This window comes from Punica granatum, chromosome 6 (assembly GCF_007655135.1).
Source record: "Punica granatum isolate Tunisia-2019 chromosome 6, ASM765513v2, whole genome shotgun sequence".
Taxonomy (NCBI): Eukaryota; Viridiplantae; Streptophyta; class Magnoliopsida; order Myrtales; family Lythraceae; genus Punica; species Punica granatum.
Window position 1 is genome coordinate 19,990,208 of NC_045132.1, and position 15,637 is coordinate 20,005,844.

General features: G+C 46.9%; 1 protein-coding gene across 1 annotated transcript; it reads right to left on the bottom strand.

The window, feature by feature from the left end:
* Nucleotides 1-1,179: 1,179 nt before the first annotated feature.
* On the bottom strand, nt 1,180-2,330 carry LOC116212236. The gene is made up of 3 exons (XM_031546803.1): nt 2,234-2,330; nt 1,633-2,084; nt 1,180-1,566 (listed from the first exon to the last, which is right to left on the bottom strand). Exons 1-3 carry the CDS (start codon nt 2,328-2,330, stop codon nt 1,180-1,182), a joined length of 936 nt encoding a protein of 311 aa, XP_031402663.1.
* Nucleotides 2,331-15,637: the final 13,307 nt, after the last annotated feature.

A 15,637-nucleotide genomic window follows, 5' to 3' on the forward strand; every position in this document is an offset into this window, starting at 1 on the left:
TGCATAAGAAGATAAGGGGTGAGCGCGTAGTTCGAGGCTTATGAGGATAGAGGAAGAAGAGATTGCAGGCATAAAGGAAGGCTATCAAGGATAGTACTTCTCAAGGGCATCGGCATCGACTAGGAGCGAGTTTTCGTTCTCGTCCATGTCGCTTAGGATAATTGCACCTTTAGAGAAGACTTCCTTAACAACGAAGGGTCCGTCATACTTATACGCAAATTTGCCCTGAGAATCAGGTGTGACGTGGAGGACCTTTCGGAGGACGAGTCGTCAGGGCTGAACTCGCGGTGGCGGACCCTTAAGTTGAATGCTCAAGCCATCCTCTGCTGGTAGCATTGGTCGTGGCAGAGCACTGTTAGCCGTTTCTCGTCAATGAAATTAAGCTATTCGTAGCGTTGCTTCGACCATTCTGCTTCTTCAAGCTCAGATTTGACAAGGACCCTCATGGAGGGAATCTCCACATTGACTGGGAGGACTGCTTCCATGCCATAGACCAAGGAATACGGGGTTGCTCCAGTAGAAGTGCGGATAGACGTCCAATATGCCAAGAGCGCAAATGGGAGCGTCTCATGCCAATCCATGTAGATCACCGTCCATTTTTCTATAATTTTCTCGATGTTCTTATTCGCAGCCTCTACCGCACCGTTCATCTGGAGGTGATACGGAGAGGAGTTGCGGTGCTGGATTTCGAACTGCGTACAAAGCTCATTAATGACTTTATTGTTGAGGTTCTTGGCATTGTATGTAATGATTATCGCAGGGACCCCATACCGGACAATGATATCTCGCTTGAAGAACTGCGTCATGGCCTTTGCGGTGACGGATGCAAGTGTGACTGCCTCGATCCACTTGGTGAAGTAGTCGATCGCCACAAGGATGAACAGGTGTCCGTTTGATGCTTTGGGAGAGATGGGGCCAATCACGTCGATGCACCACATCGAGAAAGGCCACGGGGCCGCCATCAGGTGTAGCTCGTTGAGCGACGCTTTGATCTGGTTGGCGTGGACCTGGCACAAGTGGCAGTGCCTGACATGCTTGACGCAGTCGGTCTCCACTGTAGACAAGAAGTAGCCCAATCGCATGAGTTTCTTAGCGAGCATGAGCCCGTTCATGTGGGGTCCGCAGCTCCCCTCGTGCACTTCTTCTATGAGATGTTGTGCCTCGTTTTTTGTCAACACATCAGAGTAGCGTGGCGTCGAAGGAGCGGTAGTAGAGCGTCTCACTGCTTAGGAAGTAATACGCTGCGAGATGCCGGAGTGTTTTTGGGTCGTGACGGTTGACGAATGCTGAGTATTGACCAGTTTGCAGAAAATGCATAATGTCTTCGTACCAAGGCTTTCCGTCGGCAACTTCAATCGCGTCGTAGTGGGCAGGGCCCTCGGCAATCTCAATCTTAAGAAGCTCGATAAGATTTTCTTTAGTGATACTCAATATGGATGCGAGCGTTGCCAGCACGTCTATAAACTGATTCTTGATCCGTGGCATATACGTGAACAAAACCTTCTTGAAGTTCTTTGTCAACTCTTCGAGGTACTCGTGGTACGGCACTAGCTTCGCGTCTTTCGTCTTTCATTGTCCCAACGTTTGAAAAATCATGTGCATGGAATCACCAAACACTTCTAGCTCATTGACCTTGAAGTCAATCGCTGCCTGCAGGTCAAGGATGCACACCTCATACTCGGTCACATTATTGGTGCAAGGAAAATCGATCTTTATTGCCACAGAATAATGGCGCCCATCAGGGGATATCACCACTACGCCGATACCAGACCCGGTGGAATTGATCGCACTGTCAAGATACATCTTCCACACGGGTCTATCCTCCTCATCGTCCACTTGGAGGATACCTTCGTCTGGGAAGTTGGAGTTGATCGGGGTGTCGTCCTTGATCGGGAATTCCGCCAGGAGGTCCGCGATTGCTTGCCCTTTAACTGATGTGCGCAACACATACTCAATATTGTACTCGGTCAGTTGGCAGCGCCACTTCGCGATGTTCCTTATGGAGGACAAACTGTCAAGTACTTCAGGGGATGCGCTTTTGACAGCAAACGGATGGTCTGGTAGAGAGTGTATTGTCACAATCTCTACATGACCCACACAAGCGTGTAGCACATTTTTTCGATCACCAGATAGTTGGACCCCCTTCAGTAAACTTCTTGCCTATGTAGTAAATTGCGTGTTACATGGACACGTCCTCCTATCCCAACATGCACCCTAGGGATTCCTGACACACTGCCAAGTATATGATGAGAGGACGACCCGGTGTAGGAGGGACCAACACCGACAACTAAACCAGGTAAGCCTTGATGGTGTCGAAGGCTTTCTGACATTCGTCATCCCACTTAATTGCTGCATTTTCGCGAAGCAGACCGAAGGTACGATGTAGTTCAGTGGTCCCAAGAAACTTCGTACTTCGCGTACTATCGATGGCGGGTGTAGCTCCGTGATCGCCTTCACCGAATTAACCTCGATGCAGCGTTTGCTGACCAAAAATCCTAGCAGTTTCCTCGAGTTGGCGCCAAAGGTGCACTTCGCCAGGTTGAGCCGGAACTTATTTTTTTGAGACGGTCAAAGAGACGCTTCAGGTTGACGAAGTGATCCTCTCCTTATTTCGACTTGGCAATCATGTCGTCGACATAGACCTCAATCTCCTTGTGCATCATGTTGAGAAAGGGTGTGACCATAGCCATCCGATAGGTTGCCCCGGCATTTTTGAGACCTAATGGCATGACCCGATAACAGAAGGTGCCCCACATTGTGATGAAAGTCATCTTGGTCTTGTCCTCCTCGGCCATCCAGATCTGATTATACCCGTAGAAGCCGTCCATGAAAGAGAACTGCGTGTGGTGTGCGATATTGTCGACCAAGACCTCGATGTGGGGCAGTGGAAAATTGTCCTTAGGGTTAGCCTTGTTGAGGTCTCGGTAGTCGACGTAGACTTTGACTCTGTCGTCCTTCTCCACCGGCACAATGTTCGCGACACACTCGAAGTAGTTTCAAACTTCCAGGAAGCTCGCATTGATTTGCTTGACGACTTCCTCCTTGATGCGAAAGAGAAGGCCGGCTCGCTGTTACTACAAGTGCTGCCGTTTGGGCGGAAATCTTTCCGTGTGAAGCGGAATGAAGTGTTTGACTATTAAGGGGTCTAGGCCCAACATGTTGGCGAAGACCTCTTGGTACTCCTTGAGGAAATCGATCATCCTAGCTTGCAATGTAAAGTCAAGGCCCATCCCAATCTTCAAGGTGCGCAGTTCTTCTTCCGTGCCCACATTGATTTCTTTGGTTGGCTCAACGATGGTGGGTTGGTGGTCCTCGAGGCGATGCAAACTCTCTTCGATCTCGGGCACTCGACTGTTCTCGTCAAGCCCTTCCTTGAAATATATGGGTCGAGGCTTTTCGAGACGTTCCACGGATGGGTTCGAATTGATGCATTGATGATTTGGATTCAAGTGGAGCCTGAAAATTTAAACGACTTGTCTTAGAAATTTAAAGGGCTGCAAATAAGTAAGAGAGAAGGTGAGTGTAGACACAGGAATTCAAAAGGTATACAGGGATTTCATTAATGATGTGAGCTTGAGCCATAACAAAATCCATCTTCTGTCATTGCCTATGCGTGGGGAAATATCATATACAAAGACATCCTTACACATTGGCGACTACAGCCGAGTAGCGCGGGACTAAAGTCCAGTTGCTGAATTCCTCATTTTCCTGTGCGAGGCGGATGTAGACCCTGAAGGAATCTCCTCGGTGATAGCATTAATGGTTGGCAGAGCAACGGGCGTGGTCTATATCCAATGAGGGGCCGTCAAGGGTGCCCCCTATGATGTGTGGCGAACCTGGGAAAAAATGGGAGAGAGAAGGAACCATGATGCCCTAATTGAGTCTCCCGTAATACGCTGCGAGGTGGTGGAGGTGCCAGCCCTTGCGTGCCTGGAAAATCTCGTGGCAGGATGGGCGAAAACCGAGTTCCCTCCTGTTCTTGTGCTCTTCCACATCGATGGGGCAGGTGATACCCTGGCCGTGTGCCTCGAGGCCGGTACCGGGGACGTAGTTGTGCTGCAGCCGAACCTTCCCAATCATGCGGTCAGCACAGGATGGACTAACTTATCTGTAATCCCTGATGATGGAGATGATCTCGAAAGAATGGAAGGGGACGTTCTGATCAGCATCGATGCTGATGTAGGGGACGATGGTCTCCTTATAAATCACATAGTCCTCTTCGTCGTTGACTGTGATGAGCTAGCCCTCAACGAAGAACTTGAGCTTCTGGTGCATTTAAGAAGGGACGACGCCAGCTGAATGGATCCATGGCATTCCGAGCACAGGCTGAAAGCATTCGGGATGTCGAGAACTTGAAAACTGACACTGAACGAGCAGGGCCCCACTTCAACCAGGAGATCGATTTCTCCATTTACTTCCCTCCTTGAGCCGTCGAATGCTCAGACTCCGTTTTGCTCGGCCTGATGCGATTCATGTCCATGTTCATCTGCTTGATGGTGGAGACTAGGCATACATTAAGGGCTGAGCCATTGTCAATCATGACCTGACCGATTATAAACCTATTACACTTGCAGAAAATGTGCAGTGCCCGTGTGTGCCCATACCCTTAGGAGGGAAGCTCGTCGTCTGAGAACGAGATGTTATTGGAGAAGATCAAGCTCACGATTTCTTCAATTTGGTACGAAGTCGTCTCCTTAGGGACCTATAATGCCTTTAGGACATTCAGGAGTGCCTCCCCGTAGGGCTCCGAGCTGAGGAGGAGGGCGAGTAGCGAGATGTGGGCCAAAGACTTGCCATTTGCTCGACTATCTTATATTCACTAGCCTTAATCACCTTCATGAAGGCCTCCGCTTCCTCCTCTGTCTTGTGACCTCTGCTGGGACCTACTCGATCACAAAGGGGGTCGGGCCTTCCGGCTTGTCTTCGTCCCCCACTATGGTGCACACGCTGATTATGTTGATACTGGGTCCTGAGCTTGACCCATGATTAGGAAGGGGTTTGGCCTGCACGTTTGGCAGCTTCACAGCGTTGAACGAGAGCAGGTTACCATCGATCATCTCCTAGATCTTCTCCCGTAACCTCCAGTAGTTGTCAACGGTGTGGCTTGGAGCACTTAGGTGGAACTCACAGCGTAAGTTCTGATTTTGCGTTGCAAAGTTGAAGCTGGGGGAAGGCATCTCTGGTTTGATCCTGCCACCCGCAATGAGTTGTCCATATATTTGAGAGAGCAGGACTGGCAGGGTGTGAACTGCCTGGGTTGCGTTACATCGCTCTGTTGACCCTGTGGGGTTGGGGCCTGCTACGCCGGATGAGAAGCTCTCAAAGCCAGGGTCCTATTTTTCTAGGCCGGAAGAGGAGCTAGGGCATAATGGTGGACATGCGGCTACGGGGCAGGCGACGGAAAGGGGGCCGGTAGAGGGGAATAATAGACCGGCTGGACCGGGTGCTGCTGCTGATAGTGCACAGGAGGCGAGGCGACCACCTGACCGGCTAGGGGTGCAGGTACGAAGTTTACTAGGTACTGCTGGAGTACCAAGTGTCCTAGGTTGACAGCGTTAATAGAGGTCTCCTTGCCCCTCCTGTTTCCTGTGGAAAACGTCGTAACAGTAGTCTTCTTCGAGAATTCCCCCTATTTCTTCCCAACCGGGCCTTCTATACTCCCAAGCTTGATGTTCATGTCAGGCTTTTTCCCGGCGTCGATCAGACTTGAAAATGACGAAGTATAGGCCAAAAGGTGCAAGTAGTAGACCCCTTTAAGAGTGGAGTGGAATAACTAAATCTGTTGCGCCTTGCTGATCGGAGGGATGTGCTTTGCCGCTTGAGCACACCACTTAGTAGCGTAATCCTCGAACCTTTGGCCCTCCGCCATTTCCTTTATGCTTAGTTCCAAGAGAGTTTGGGGCGTCTCCGCGCAGTACTAGTACTGATCAATGAATCTTCAGGAAAGGTCCGTCCACGTAGGGATGTCTGCGACATTCAGAGACATGAACCAATCGAGAGCTGGTCGCACCAGACTGCCTTGAAACGTGTGGATAATAAACTCTTCATATTCCCAGTACTGTAGCATTCTCCCCTCGGTAATAGCGAAGGTAGCGTCGTGGGTTCGTTGTGCTCTCATATCTTTTGAATTCTGGAACCTTGATCTTCGTGGGCAACCACATGCCCGAGAAGAGGCTCTAATCACCATTACTGGCATTAGAGCAGGCTTCATTTGCTCGTAAGGCCTTGATCGTCTCCTCTATTTTTATCATCCTATGCTCTTGCTCAGTCTCCGCTTCTAGGAAGAAATTTGTAGGGGCCATGTCGATTGGCGTGCCCGATTCAAGGATAGGAATATTTAGGGGCGGTAGAGCTTGGTAAGGGTGGCTGATGTGGGGTTGTAGATTTGGGAACGAGAAAGACTCTGTGGTGTGAGCAGGAGCGTGTGCTCTCAGCGCCGAGAAAGACCATCGATGGAGGAGCTGCGTAGACAAGGGCCGGAACTAGTATGGACATTGGCGGCGACGCTAGCATAGTTGGGTCCAATGTCGGGATTGCCATCAGTGGAGGAGGAACAGCTACTAGGAGAATCGCTGGTGGTGGAGGGATGTTGATAGAGTGGACTGCCGGTACATGTAATGCGAGTGCATCCCCACTCTCCTGAACATGGGTAGGCGGGACCTAAGGGTTCGAGTCGACCATTGGCCCGTACCCCGGAGGTAGAGTAGAGTTCGAGGTGGCACGGTTTGGGCCCATGATCAAGGCCATGAGCTCGGCCATGTCGGCGGCCACTGATTGACCATGCCCTTCAATGTGGTGATGCTACACTCGAGTGCGGCAATGCGCACAGCGTCATCAGTGTAAGGTGATGGTGCTTGGGCTGCCGGTGACGGGACTGGTGGCGAAAGTGCTCCTGAATGCGCCGGAGGCATGCCTGAGGATGTCGGAGGTGGGAGGTAGGTCGAAGAAGCTCCATGGTACCCTAGTGGCACGCTCGCAGGAGTTGGTGGCAGTGGTGCGTGCGTTGCGGGCGAATGGGAGTAAACCGACGTCGGTGGGGTATTCTCCTCGAGAATAGTAGGCTGGTTCTCTTGCGTCATCTTTAACTATAGTAGGGTAGGATAGTGGTGCGGTGCCAGTTATTGTTACCTAGATCCCACAAGCATGTAATGCATGCACGGAAGAAGGTCCACTAGAAATAAATGTGCGAGACAGTAATTAAAGAAAATGGGATGCATGAGATGCAGGAATTTCCAAAGCACTAATATCATTGCTTGATTCGATTTAATTCCTTGGTTTACAAAAGATGACATATTTAATTTTGAAAGGAACCTAGACATTGAATCGACAACCTATCGCACTCGATAGCCGAGTAAGCGTCGCGTAGGTTCGAGCGGGCCGAAAGCACTCCAGGCGAACTAAACCTAAGGATGGGAAACCTTTCGCGCTTTTGTTCGCGTCCGGTCTAGCACGACATCAAAGTAAGCTATCTCTCTGCCAGCGCCCCATTTTGGCTCACAAATTCAAGCAATGCACATCAACAATGATTCAGGCCCTGACTTGAGCATCGATGTAGAAGAGGGCCCGACAAAGCGGCAAATTACTATTCATTCTCAAGTCAATAGAGATAGACAAATGATTCAAGCACATGATAGAAGAACATACAGAATCATCCAGCGATATACAGAGCAACAAGGAGCCCAGACGGCATCCAAATCGATGTTTTCAAAATACATCGCCGAAGTGCTATTTTCTGTTGGTTCGCTCGACCATCAAAAAATAGTCGATATTGGACTCCAAAAATCCCTTGCGGTGTCAAACAGATGTAAAGTGTCTTCAAACACATTTCGTAGATCATCTGCTCTATACAGAGTAAATTTCTGTATACAGACAACTTTTCAGTGGGAGTCTAAAAACACTGGTTCACCAGAGAAAAGTTAGTGCCAGATGTCAGATGCAGTCACATCCATCAATTATATAGAGCATGAGTATTGCTTCAAATTGCTCATCGAAAGTCACGCAGACACCTCGAATGACTCCCGAGTTGCAGAACAAGCATACCCCTCAGCGGAAAATCATATCCGGAGACTACTCTGACGGAACATCGACAAATGAAGTTAGCCATGCATTGCCCTAAAAACTGCAGCGGACAGACGTAATTGGCAAATCAGACTGCAATATCCTTTTCAGTTTCCCGAATGACCTCCGAATGATAGAAAAGACCATTTTTAACGGAAAATCATAACCGGAGGTCCTTTTTACAGAAATTTGACGTCGGATGGTTGGCTAACCTAGTGTCGTTTATCCCAACACACAATGTGAAATCCTTAGACGGAATCTGACAATCCATCTAGGCCCTCAAAACAATGCTTTTAGGGTCTCAGAAGCACTTTTTCAATCCTTTGGAGTTCGTTCTCAACGAACAGAGATTACGGCAATATCCGGATCATCCAAGCAACTCAAAACGCATTTTGAGAAATTTGGCTTCGGACTCCTAGAACGTCTCCGGCTTCACATTTGCAATACCGGCTTAAGGGTCAATTATTCGGTCTAATTGACAATGCATGTCAAAATGACCAATGCGGGATGCAGACACGAGATACATTCTCAGAATCGGCTAACTTTGCTCTGATCGCTTGAAATGAGCAAAACCGCCTTTCGAGCCCAAAAACCACACGAACATTCTTTTGGGCAAAATCAATGATTTTGAGCTCATTTGAATCGTTTTCATGCGCACAATGACAATTCGACGTTCTTTTGAGCCACGAACCTCGAAAACGCGATCAATCAAGACCCAAACTTTGTCCCGATCTTCCCTCAATGACCGTGGGGCCCACGGGCTGCCCTAAGGCAGCCGTGACCCTGCCCATTGTTGTCCTCTCCCTTGCTCTCTTGATCAACTTGCCCAAGCAAAATATCTTAAGTCTTCCTCTTCCACACTCCATCTTCATCAATGCCTTTGTCACTTCTTCATCAATGCATCCTATCTCCATTCAATCAAAATCTTTCCCTAATCTCTTCTTCAAAACCGCCCATGCCTAATTCAAGAGGTTAATGGCACTTTTCTTCACTTAATTGTCATTAAGCTTAGCCTATATATACTTTCTATATCATTAACTTAATCATAACTCACCACACACCATCTCTCTAGCATTCCTCACTCTTCAAAACCTCTCAAGTTCCCTCAAGCAAACGTCAACATCTCAGCCATCTCCAGCACTTAGAAACCAAGCAAAACACCATAGACTTAAGTCATAATCATGGTATTTACCATCTTGGCTTAAATCCAAACTTCATATCCCACATGTTTTCGACCCCCTCTATCCATTTCTGCGCTTAGATTTTAAGTTTGAAGGCTCCAACCCATCGGAATAGCTCAGTACAGAACCAAACAGAAAAACTGCCCTTCTCGGGTCAAAACATAATACCCGGGTTTCAAGACCTTCCGAGTCGGTTTGAGTTGTCAAAACCCATCAAACACCTTCCCACACAACCCTAGGGTGTCAAGGAGTCGAGAAATCTAAGAAAAACCCATTGGTTTTAGCCCAACACGAAAAAATAGCCCGACTGCCCAATCGAGTCGAATTTTCTAACTGTTCTTGCGGTTTTCTTGCAGATTGGGTCAATCCGAGACTCTTTTCGTAAAACGACCACCACAATCACCTCCAGAGGTCAGTTGGGAATCAGGAGCCATTGACCTTGCCTCAAAACTCCATCGGGAGACAATGTGGTGATGTCCGACCCGAAAACTGCCCAGTCGGGTCTGTTTTCCAGACGTACTCTATTTTTCGTGAACTTTGCAGGGCTATACGGGTCAACCCGATAGGTCTGGAACCAAACGACCACCATCACCACCTAGGAGGGTTCCTTGGCTATCCAGAACCGGGCTAAACCGGCCAAAAATCCGGCCGAATCAAACCAAACTGGCCTTCTCTTTACCGGGTGCCTAGTCGAGTTGAGACACTGCTAGTTGGGTCTGTCTGCGCCTATTTGGGTCTGTTCAACGAAAAACACCCCAAACCCGACCCACCAAAAGTCCAACCCGACTTCCTACAGTCTCATCCCGCATCCTGGGACTAGGTATGGTCATTCTTGACTTAGAAGAGTTATGACTTTTAAATTATTGTTGTGTTTATGGAGTTATAAGGTATATTCAAGCATGTTTTAATTCCAAGACTTAATTTTTATATAATTTCAATGTTTTATCATGCATATTTATTATCGTTTAACGTGCTAGCATGTAGGGAAATGTTTAAATCGGAGTTGAGAAAATCATATCGACCCGGAAAAGCTGAGATACCTCTCGGATTAACCTCTTGGAGAGGTAACCGAGGTGCACTCTTGACTTTTTCGAGTCAAAACCAGTTTCCTTGCCCCGATTTAAATTTTTTCCCGAACCCTTATGTTTTCCTCCATCCATGGAGCTGGTTTTGTTTTATCGATTCCATAAATAACGTGTTTGTGCATGTTTTGTATGTTTAAATGCACTTTTCAAACTCATGGCGATACCGACTTTAGTTAAATACGTGTTATTTACCATATTTAACGTTTGAGCATGCGAAAAATAATCGAAATCGGGTTAAAGAGGCCGCTTCAAACACGAAACAGGTCAAGGAAACCCACGGCTATTCCCAAGAGGAAAGAGCCGACGGTTCCTCGACCTTATTCGGGTCAAGAACGGTCTCTTTACCTCGATGACATCCATTTCTCAGATTTTGTGTAAATTGCAATTTTTACATTGTTGCAAATTCCGCATGCTAACAACTTTAAAACATTATTTTTAAAGCAAAAATACATGAATTCATGTATCGATGATTCTTTCGGCGCCATTTGGGTTCCGAGGGTAGTTTGATCATTTTGACCATATTATCCTCGACCTTCCTGGACTCATCTTAGTCGCCGTGTCATGAATTGTTTTCATTAAATTAAGTTTTTCGGGTACTCAGACTTCATTTAGTGGATCAATTCATGATCTGTCTAATTGTCTGTAACCCGTACATTTACTGCATTCGGCATTTAATTTTAAGCTATAATTCACAAACGGGTTAATCAGGACGCTCACATGATTAAACCCACTTCACACTGACAAAGCTTGCATGAATTAGCAATTAACTGATAACTCACGTCGATGAGTTGTCAAATGACGTTAATGCCATTTTCAAAACTCGCATTTTCAAAATCCCAAAATGCGATGCCCGATGTAGCATGGACGTCTAGAAAGGACTTGTGTGTCTCAACTTGAGTTTTTACCTGATTTCAGGTAACTCAGGTCAGGATACAAAAGATCTTTCTAGATCACTTCCGGGCAAACCGATCGGTTCTTTGGCTTTTTTGGGGTTCTTGCATAACCCTGGACGATCCTGGGGATTGTTCAATACCGATTAAAGGCTGAGGTGGCCCGCACTGCGATGTTTCCTTTTTTTTTAAAACAATTTTCAAATAAAGAGCAAAATCATCTTTTCACAATTCAGCGACACCCCTAAGGTTAGCTTGACAGAAAAACTGCAGTATTAGGATAAGAATAGGCTACATGTTCAGGTGAAGGTTCATCTGCGAAGCCTTTTCTTATCCACTGATGAGTTTCTATCATCCTATCGTAGACTCGAGTAGCTAGAATGATTATCTATGTCACAACATATGCAAAACGCTGATTAACCTCTCACTCAACCTGACCAAACACTAGATAATGGTTAAGGGGAACTCTAGGTTCCAAATCTAGAGTCAAAACACGAGTTTGGCTAATTCAGTGGTGATTCAGTGTCACAATACAGAACAAAAATCTAAAAGCTATGCACACACAAAGAACTTGACCACAGGCATCATGTCTGTCAATTCCTTGAAACAAAGTTGAATGCGAAATGTTTTACACATGTTTGTCTGTTTAGCATATGACATTTGCTTGCAAAAATACCTATGGGTTAATAATCTGTTAATCAACGTACATTCGATAATAACAAACACATCGTCTACAATTCACATTATTTTTTGTTACTTTTCTGCTCTTGTTTGTCCATGCGAGTCAAGCCCGACCCATAGGACACATCGCACTTAAAGTCTAACGCCCTAACCATCGATCACAGAGTCCAACGTCCTATTCACTGAGAGCTCAGTTGAATTTCAGTTTTCGATTTTTCCCTGAACTCACGGTGAGTCGGAGCGGAATAATAACCGAACGCGAATCGACTGGGATTCAATCATTTGTAATTTGTATTTATTGTTTTTCTGAGAGCATTGTAAGGATTTATTTTTGTACATTTATTTCTGCAAGAATCTTAGTTGGTGAGCGAACGGTCCGAGAGTCGAATTAATCGAATCGGTCCAATGCTTGCCTTGACAAAAAAAATCCCAAGATCTCGCTGTTCCGGTTCACGCAAGAATTCAAACATCATAGTTTGATGAACTGTAACGCAAGATAGTGAACCAATTCCCCAACATACGGGTTTACTTCTCTCTGGGCTTCTCAACCGACATCGTTTGGTTCACCGAATTTTCGGTGTCAAAACGTGTAAGCCGAGTGGAGCTTAATTCATGCGATAAATACTTAAAACATGCAAGCCTAGCAAACTAGAGTACCGAAAGGGCATGCGGAATATAGGCCCGCACGTAACGTGAACCCCGAACTCAGACTTTCCGGTTCTGCAGAGACCAATGCCTTAGCAAAACTAGGTGTTTCATACCCCTAGACCCGGGAAACTCACCGGCCCTCGACCTTCGAATCATAAACAGGTAGTGGGGACTCATTCTCACGCGTGCCCATCACGCATCCCCGGGAAGGTGGACACTCCCAAGCTGCGCGATTCAGTAGAACGCATGCGGGCCCCGACAAGAGTCCACATTCGGGTCCGTACACGCTCGACCCTGGCTCTCTACACGAGCATGTGCTTGGGCTAGCTCTCGCTGCAATTCCAGCTGGTCTGTGAGTTCTGTTCAAGCCTCGGCAAGCTCGCGGCGGAATCGGTCTTGTTCCTCCTGATAGCTTGTAGCTCTCTATCCGCGGCCGTCTAAGCAGTGTCCTCAAGATTCGGCATTTCTGCTGGTGGTGCCCGCGGAACTGGAGCTGTTCAAGGTTGAGAAGTGGGCCCGAGGTCGTGTGGGTGGAAATCGGCCACGTATGCCGAAGTGGCAGAAAATGCTCGTTCTTCATCGGTGGGATGCTCCGAAAAATAGAGGCTCTGCGTGAGGCAAGTATCCCACAACCGTCGAACCTCCTTGACTCGCAGAGACCTCTCTGCTGCGGAAGGTTCAATATATGCCTATGTGAGCTAGTAGGCGGCGCGGTCGCCTTCGGCGGGGATGTTTTGTAGGCCACCAAGTTGTCTAATCACTCTACCGGGAAAGATGAGCGTGCTTCCCTAACGACTGATGAGCGATAGTCATACACTTGCAAGACACCCGATGGTCATTGTGCGCACCCGAATTTCATCTCGTCGGGGCACGCGTGCGCGCGATTATGCAACGCGGCTTGGGAGTGTCCACCTTCCCGGGGACGCGCGACGGACGCACGTAAGAAGGAGTCGCCACTTGCCATTTTACGACCCGAAGGTCGAGGGCCGGCAAGTTACCCGGGTCTAGGGGTACGAGGTACACCTAAATGCTAAGGCATATGGTCATACGGAATCGGAAATTCCGAATTCGGGGGTTCTGTTACATGCGAGTCTATATCTCGCATGCCCTATCGGTACTCTAGCTTGTCTAGGCTTGCCATTTTTATTTAATTACCGCTTAATTAAGTTTCGCTCATCTCGCGCGTTTTGACACCGTAAATTCGAAAGAACACTCCGACCGTCCACTCTCCGACTGGGATTCTTACATGAATAAATGTACAACATATATCCTTACATTGTCCTCTCAAATAAATAAAATGCAAATTACAACAACTGAGTCCCAGTCGAATCGCGTTCGGTTATTATTCCACTTGTGCTCACCGTGTGGTTTGAAAAAAAGACGGGAATTGAAATTAAGATGCGCGCTCGGTGTAAGGGGTTAGACCCCGTGATCTACGATTGGGGCGTTGGACCCCCCTATGGATCGTATCCTAAGGGATTGGGCTCGATCCGCATAACAAACAAGTGCATGAATGTAACAAAACGAGCATAAATAAGCAAACAATGGGGTTTGTTATTGTCGAATTTACGTGAATTAACCGATTATTAACCGAGGTATCTTGGCACGCAAATCCTACCCTAAACAGACAAAGTGGGTACAGGGTGTGAACCAATCAAGGATCGCCTCAGGAAGGTATTTCGCATTTGGCATTATTTTCCGAGAACTTGACGTACGTAACGTCTGTTGTCAAATCTTGTGTTTGGGTTGCTTTTAGAATTGTTCTATGTTGTGACACTACGGTTGTTACAAGTTATTACCGAACATTGATTCCGCCCGTAAATCCTAGGACCTAGTGCCTATCCCGCTATTACCCGCTTTCGTCTTAACCAAGTACACAATTAGTCCGGTATTTGTATTTTGAGCTCATCCACCGAACTAACTACCCGAGACTTTGCTAGAATAACGAAAAACTCGTCGGTCGGATAGAGCGGGCTATGCAGATGAACCTGCGCCTAGATAGGTAGCCCATCCCTACCCTGATACCGTAATGTTTCTCTTATTCTAACCCTAGGGGTGTCGCTAAGTTGCAAATAGACGATATTGCCCTTGAGGTAAAAATTATTTTCGGGAAAGAGAGATTACGCGGTGCGGGCCACCTCGGCCTGTGACCGGCGCTAACCGATCCCCTGGACCTTCCAGGGTTGTCAAGAACCCTAAAAGAGCCAAAAGATCGGTTAATCTATCCGGAAGTGATCTAAGAAAAACTTTCACGTCCCGACTTGAGTTTCCTGAAATCAGGTGAGGCCTCGAGTCGAGACGCGCAAGTCCTTCCTAGACATCCATGTCACATCGAACCACGTGTCTCGAGTTTTATAAAATTTGCAAGTTTTGAGAAGGGCACCAACGCATGTTTGCAACCTATCGACGCGTGTTACCGATTTATTACCAATTCGTGCAAAATTATTAGGGCCAAGTGATTTAATTAATCGTGTGAACGTTCCAATTACCCGTTAGTGGAATTGTTGGTTAAATTAATTAATGTTTTTGCCAAATGCTTTGAATATGCGGGTTTCAGACCGTCGAACCGATCATTGATAGACCGTCCGATGCGAATCCTAATTCCCGACCACCTTGGGATTTAAAAGTTAATTTTAGGTCGAGTTTGCATGATTAAACCGATTCATGTGAGGTTTCGATTAAAACGAAAAAATAAAGCATTTAAGCACAGATCAAGAGCATATTACCACATCAAGCACAACAAACATGCAAGTTTACATAACCGGTGCCGCTATGATCATGATAAATACATACAAACATACACACAAACATAATATTAATGGAATCGATAAAACGGTACCGACTCATGTGAGCAAAAATCATGCAAAGAGCACGCATTATCACGTTGTATGCAAAATAATTACAAGAACAAAATATTTAAATGGGGCACACACGTTGTCGATCGGGGATCCAAGTAGGTAGGGGTTGGATATTTTTAGAAAATACCCAGGGACTGATTTGAACGACTTTTAAAGAGCAGGGACTGATTTGAAAATTCGGATAAAGTTTTGGGGACTTATTTGGAAATTCTGGAAAATTGGGGACTGTGTAAGAA

Bases quoted from the DNA above. Each gene is read 5' to 3' on its own strand.
- LOC116212236 (XM_031546803.1), bottom strand. From the start codon at position 2,330: ATGTCAGAAAGCCTTCGACACCATCAAGGCTTACCTGGTTTAGTTGTC. The intron at 2,085-2,233 runs GTGTGTCAGGAA...TGGGTCATGTAG, and splicing joins CTCTCATCATATACTTGGCA to AGATTGTGACAATACACTCT. The intron at 1,567-1,632 runs GTCAATGAGCTA...GGACAATGAAAG, and splicing joins AGGCAGCGATTGACTTCAAG to ACGAAAGACGCGAAGCTAGT.